The sequence below is a fragment of the Pinus tabuliformis genome, chromosome 8 (assembly GCF_031772625.1).
Source record: "Pinus tabuliformis cultivar Carrire ecotype Pingquan chromosome 8, CPIR1, whole genome shotgun sequence".
Taxonomy (NCBI): domain Eukaryota; kingdom Viridiplantae; phylum Streptophyta; class Pinopsida; order Pinales; family Pinaceae; genus Pinus; species Pinus tabuliformis.
The window spans coordinates 632,977,699-632,984,299 of NC_142294.1; the positions used below are offsets into that span (position 1 = coordinate 632,977,699).

Consider the following 6,601-nt stretch of genomic DNA (forward strand, 5'->3'; position numbering starts at 1 on the left):
ATTTCAGGACACGGACGTTCCAAGTGACATTCCACCTGGAAGGACAGGACGTTCTGAGAGAATTTATACGTGGAAGTGATTGCAGGCGTGCGATTGATTCGATGATTGAACCCGTTTGTGAAAATTAGAAACGAATGGAAAAATATTGACAGAAAAAATGTGTTTTATTTGAAAAGTAGCAGCACTTATCTGTTTTATCATTGGATTCGCCGCTTCCCTGGCTGTCGGTATGTAGAGTGAAATGCTACCAACTCGTTGACATATGATGGTTGCTGCTAAATAGAATATATAACCGGTTTGACATACTGAAAATGTTATAGCCATCATACCCTCAATCAGTTTTCAGGAAAAGGACAAGAATGGTGAATCATCCAAACATTCTCATTTTACTATTCTTTTAATTTGTGATGTTCTGCTAAGTAAATTACCGCTCGGAGCAACAGAAGAATCATTATGTGGCCCTCAAAAATATTATTATAAAGGAGTGTTTCAAAACCCTTATTTAAAAATAATAAAATTAAATGATTATTTTGTTTTTTGATGTCTTGAGAATCTTTCATAGGGTGGTTAGGTTGAGTGAGGCCCTTGTCACTCATGACTTTAGTTGTATAGATTATCAAACTCTCTAATGTCAAGAATGGGACGTTGAACATGAAATATACTTTCAATAAAATAATAGACAATCTAAGTTTAGGTTGGGTATGATGATAAATTACATTCTTTTATTTTTCCTTTGGGTGAGTTGGATGTCTTTGCAAGAGCTTCAAGCTTTGAAATTACCTATTTAAAAACAAAGCTTATTGCAAGCTAACAATGATCATATTTTAGGACAATTTAAGTGATAAGGCAATTTCTCTAACGGTGGTAATGGTTTATTTATATATATATAGTGATTATTTGTGAACGTTGAAGTTGGTCTTAAATTACTTTTTTCAATTATGTTGGATGTTTATGGGGGGTTTTACTATTACTTTTCAATTAAGTTTGATGTTTAGTATAATTATGTGGGTTTTAATATCACATTCCAATTGCAATGGGTTTCTATTTCAAATTGGTTTTGATTTCACTTTCGTAGAGTTGATTGGGATGTTATTTAGACCTTGTCTTTTTTTTATTTTTTTGTTTGATTAGTAAAATGTTATTATTCATGTTTTGTAAATGTGTTTTTGGGTTAGTTTCTATGTTCTAACGTTTCCATTTATCTCATGAATGTTTTATGATTTTTTAGTTGATTTTTATTTGTTTCTTTCATAAATAATGTGGTGTGCTTTAATCTATTTCTTTTGTTCATCATAACATTAATTTCAAAATTCTTTTCTTCACTCCCTATGTGATATACCAAAAATGTATAATTTGAGTTTGGAAAGCAATAAAATTTTTATTAATACAAACTATCATAGAAATAATGCACATCAAAATATTTTTCACATCCACAATTATATTATTTAGTAGAATTTATTCATGTTGGTTGTATGAATAGAAGATCCCAAATGGCTAAATAATCAATAGATCTGGGATATTTTAGCGTTCTAATTGGAATACCGACAAGCCAAACATAGAACACAAGGAATATAAAGGAATGCAACCCTTATTTATATTATTATTTGAAGAAAATAGTACCTGCCCATACAATAATATCAAAGCTCCTGCAATGACATGCAAGAATGTCCATCAAAGAGAAATCAAAAATATTGAAGCACAATCATGGACCCTGGATGGATCGACTAGACAAATCACACCCACAGGGTTTCCGTCCCTAAGATTAGACTAGAACTGGCCACGCGAAGTTCTAAGGAAAAACACAATAAGATAGATAGAATCAAGATTATCCCATTATTTTGTCCCTACCCGCTTTTATAGGCTTAATGGATTCTCTAGAAACATTATTTTTTTGTTTTCCTTCAAGAAACGAAGGCAAATACAATGGGTTGATACCATGGGCAAATACCACGGTAAATACCATGGGCAAATTCTATCCACTTTGACCATATCAAGAAAAGAGAATATTACAAATCCTCCCACCCAAAGATTGCTTGCTCTAAAGCAATCCACTTCTATCCATAGCAAAATTAGCTATATATTGATACTAGGATCCCATACAAACTAGTGTATTATCCCATGTGACGCAGGAGGATCCGAGCCAGAGGATGATGAGCTGTCAGATAGCACGTTGATGGGGATGAGACACCTTGAGCTAGCAGATCAGCGTAAAGATGGAAGGAAACGTTGATTTTTCCCTAACTGGGGGAATTTTGAGTGTGCTTCAATATTTTGGCCATAACTTTGGCTACAAGTATCAGAATCGCACATATGACCCAATCCGGAAAGCTCTTTTCGACATGCACATTGTGACCTCCCAGCTACGCTTGGTGGGCATTGTTTTCGACCTCAAATTCCACCGCTTTCCTTTCCAAATCCTTAATTTTAGTTTTTCTTTTCCTTTTATGGTAATTTTTCATTTATCATTTAGGAAGTGATTTTGACCTGATTTGGGCCTGATTTTTGGTAGACTATTTCTTTTGGCATGTATTTAATTTTTGGCGTGATTATTGGGAGTTTGCCAATTTTGGTAAAATTCCCTATTGGACGAATTTTAGCTATAAAGCCTAGATTGTGGGCTAGGGTTTGGACAATGCTGGGATAATTGATAATTCTCATTGATACCAAAGATGTTTTCTCTATATTTTGGGTGTTCTCTTGTTTCTTTCCTGTAAATTGTTGGTAGAAACTAGCTTGCAAAATCATCTCTATCCTGTCCGACATCAATTGGTATCAGAGCTTCAACATCTTCCTAGGGTGTGAGTTCATCAGTTTCAATGACTGGTGGTCGTGGTCGTGGTCGTTATGGGCAGGTTCTGAATGAGGAAGTCCCACAGCGTGATCGTAGCGTTCAAGATGTGATGATTTAGGATTTGCAGAGACAAGTTGCAGAGTTAACCCAACGTCTAGCGGCACAGGAATTTGATAATCGTGAGATGGAGGAGCACAATTCCGATTCTGACTCCAGATTCGTGAACCCGTATCACAATCATGCCCTATTCGAGGAGCATCGTGGTCGAGAGGATCATCATGGAGACCTCGGTTTCAGAGTGAATCTACCCGAGTTTTCTGGTACGTTACAGGCTGATGGATTTATTGATTGGTTGAATGAGGTTGAACATATTTTTGATTATAAAGAAGTCCCAAATCATGTAAAAGTGAAACTAGTCGCCATCAAACTCAAAGGTAGAGCATCTACATGGTGGGAGCAGTTGAGATGTCCACGGGAAAGGGAGAGCAAGGCCAAGATTACTGATTAGGGGAAGATGAAGAAGAAGTTGAAGGGTCACTTCCTTCCTCTCGGCTACACCCAATCCTTGTTCCAACGACTTCATTCGTTGAGGAAGGGCTTGAGATCAGTTGATGATTACATGGAGGAGTTCTATCAATTGATAGCGTGGAATGATTTATCTGAGACGGAAGAATAGATCATGGCGCAGTATTTTGGGGGTTTACGTCAACCCCTGCAGGATGCCCTCAGCCTGCACTTGCTATGGACCGTTTCTGACGCATATCAACATGCACTTGCTATGGAGAAACAACAAAATAGGAGGCCAGTGATCAGAAGCGAGCAGAGCAATCGACGAGTTCGCCCTCAAGAAGCCCGTCCTACCTCGCAACCACCATAGGGTAATTCTAACCCTAGTATTAAATGTTTTAGGTGTGGTGAATAGGGAAACATAGTGACTAATTGCAGGAAGCCTGCCAGACAAAAGGGCAAAAGTCTCGTGATTGGGGATGACATGGTAGACAAAACTGAGGAGATTGGAGAGCCTGTGTTTGATGATGATGATGACGAGGTTGATGTACTGTATGGAGATGGACATGAGACTCTGGTTGTTTGCAAGAGTCTACTGACTCCCAAGGATGATTCAAGGGACGATTGGATGAGGACCAATAGTTTTCACACAACTTGCACAGTTGTAGATAAAGTCTGCAAGATGATCATTGAGAACGTGGTGTCTGAAGAGACTATCCAGAAACTGCAGTTGAAGATAGATCACCATCCCAAGATGTACAAGTTTTCATGGCTGAATAAGGGCAGTGAGGTAAAAGTAGATAGGCGATGCTTAGTGTCTTTTTCGGTTGGTAGAAAATATTTTGATAATGTTTGGTGCGATGTAGTGTCTATGGATGCTTGTCATATTGTTAGGCAGGCCTTGGCAGTATGATCACAGTGTTGTGCATGATGGACAGAAGAATACTTATTCCCTTAGCATCAAAGGGAAGAAGATAGTGTTGGCACCTCGACGGGAAGGAACCACTCCTACCTTGGTGGCCAGTAATAATCACCTGCTTTCTATGTCCAGCTTCTTAGTTGAGATGGAGCGTGGAGATGTGGTTTATGCATTACTACCTTGTGGGAATATTGCAACAGACGTAACTACATATTTACCAGCAGAGGTGCAGCAACTGCTAGCAGACTTTTCTGACCTGATGCCAGAGGATCTCCTTCCTGGGTTACCACCTCTGAGAGATATTCAACATCAGATAGACCTTATCCCGGGGTCGAGTTTGCCTAATCGACCGGCATACCACCTCAGTCCTAAGGAATCTGAACGGTTGTAGCGACAAGAGGAAGAGTTGTTGGAGAGGGGCTATATCCGTGGGAGTATGAGCCCATGTGCAGTTCCTGCCCTGTTAGTGCCAAAGAAGGATGGCTCTTGGCGTAGTGTGTAGACAGCGGAGCAATCAACAGAATTACAGTGAAGTACAGGTTTCCAATTCCCCACCTAGATGATATGTTAGACCAGTTGTCTGGTTCTAAGGTCTTCTCAAAAATTGACCTTAAGAGTGGATACCACCAAATCAGAATCAGGCCTGGAGTTGAGTGGAAGACAACGTTCAAGACACAACATTGGTTGTACGAGTGGATGGTCATGCCTTTTGGACTATCCAATGCACCCAATAATTTTATGAAGTTTATGCATCAAGTTCTACGGCCTTTCATGTGGAAATTCGTGGTTGTCTACTTTGAGCCATTCTCATTTACAGCCAGACATGGGCATCACACTTTGACCACCTCCGTGTAGTTCTTGATATGCTGAGGACAGAGTGCCTATTTGTCAATCAAAAGAAGTGTTCCTTCTTCACTACTTCTGTCACTTTCCTTGGTTTTGTGGTGTCTACTAATGGTGTTCAGGTAGATCAGTCGAAGATAGATGTGGTCTTGGAATGGCCCAAGCCAAAGACCTTGCATGATGTCAGAAGTTTCCATGGATTGGCATCCTTCTACCGCAGGTTCATCAGAAATTTCAGCACTTTGATTGCTCCTATCACATAGTGCCTCAAGGGTCGTGATTTTTAGTGGTGTGAGGAAGCAGATGCTAGTTTTCAATTGGTCAAGCAGAAGATGACAGAGGCACCAATTTTGGCACTTCCAGATTTTGAGAAGGTGTTTGAGGTAAATTGTGATGCTTCTGGAATTGGTATTGGTGTTGTTATGAGTTAGGAAGGGCGTCCCATAGCTTTTTTCAGTGAAAAGCTCTCTGGATCAAAGAAGAATTACTCCACCTATGATCTGGAGTTCTATGCCATAGTCCAGTCCCTAAAGCATTGGCATCACTATCTAGTACAAACGGAGTTCATTCTTATCAGAGATCATGAGGCTCTGAAGTACATCAATGGCCAACACAAGTTGAGTAGGTGGCATGACAAGTGGGTGGCCTACTTACAAGTGTTCACATTTACACCGAGACACCAAGCAGGGAGCCTGAACCGAGTTGCAGATGCCCTGAGCCATCGCACGTTACTCCTCACCACCATGAGCACCAGAGTTGCAGGGTTTGATACATTCACTGATATGTATGCAATGGATCCTTCCTTCAGGAGGATATTTCAGGAGGTAACAGATGGTAAACAACATGATTTTGTCGTGCATAATGATTATCTATTTCGAGGATTACAGTTGTGCATTCTAGATTGCTCACTCAGGCAGCATATTATCAGTGAACTTCATAGCGAGGGTCTATTTGGGCGGGATAAGACTTTGGCCTTGATATCTTCTGATTATTATTGGCCCAAGTTGACTAGTGATGTGACCCATTATGTGGAGCGTGGTTATGTGTGTCAGTGGTCCAAGGGAATTCTCACTAATGTGGGCCTGTACACTCCTTTACCTGTTCCTAAAGGCCCTTGGTTTGATTTCAGTATGGACTTTGTGCTGGGTTTGCCCCATACACAATGGGCCTCAGATTCCATTTTGGTTGTGGTTGACAGGTTTCCCAAGATGGCCCATTTTGTAGCTTGCAGGAAGACAATGGATGCTGCCCAGATCGCCCATCTTTACTTCAAGGAAATTGTGTGATTACATGGTGTTCCTTGATCAGTCACTTCAGATCATGAAACCAAGTTTATTAGTCATTTCTGGAGGAGTTTATGAGACAAGCTGGGGACACAGTTGAATTTCAACAGTGCCTACCACCCCCAGATGGATGGTCAAACCAAGGTGGTGAACCGAAGTTTGGGCAACCTTTTGAGGTGTTTGGCAGGAACTAAGCCCAAGCAGTGGGATTTGGCATTACCTCAGGCAGAGTTCGCATATAATAGGTTGAAGAACAGA

The 6,601-nt window shown here is 40.3% G+C and overlaps 1 protein-coding gene across 1 annotated transcript; it reads left to right on the plus strand.

Annotated features, from left to right (window-relative positions):
* Nucleotides 1–3,470: 3,470 nt before the first annotated feature.
* Nucleotides 3,471–6,346, plus strand: LOC149237103 (uncharacterized). Its single transcript, XM_089369147.1, has 5 exons — nucleotides 3,471–3,626; nucleotides 3,714–4,088; nucleotides 4,165–4,601; nucleotides 5,035–5,182; nucleotides 5,492–6,346. The coding sequence occupies exons 1-5, from the start codon at nucleotides 3,471–3,473 to the stop codon at nucleotides 6,344–6,346; spliced, it is 1,971 nt and encodes a 656-aa protein (XP_089225273.1).
* Nucleotides 6,347–6,601: the final 255 nt, after the last annotated feature.

Excerpts from the sequence above, each read along its gene's own strand:
- LOC149237103 (XM_089369147.1), top strand. The coding sequence starts at position 3,471 with ATGGCGCAGTATTTTGGGGGTTTACGTCAACCCCTGCAGGATGCCCTC. Across the intron at positions 3,627-3,713 it reads GCGAGCAGAGCAATCGACGA|GGAAACATAGTGACTAATTG; the intron begins GTTCGCCCTCAA and ends TGTGGTGAATAG. Across the intron at positions 4,602-5,034 it reads AGTCCTAAGGAATCTGAACG|CCAGACATGGGCATCACACT; the intron begins GTTGTAGCGACA and ends TCTCATTTACAG.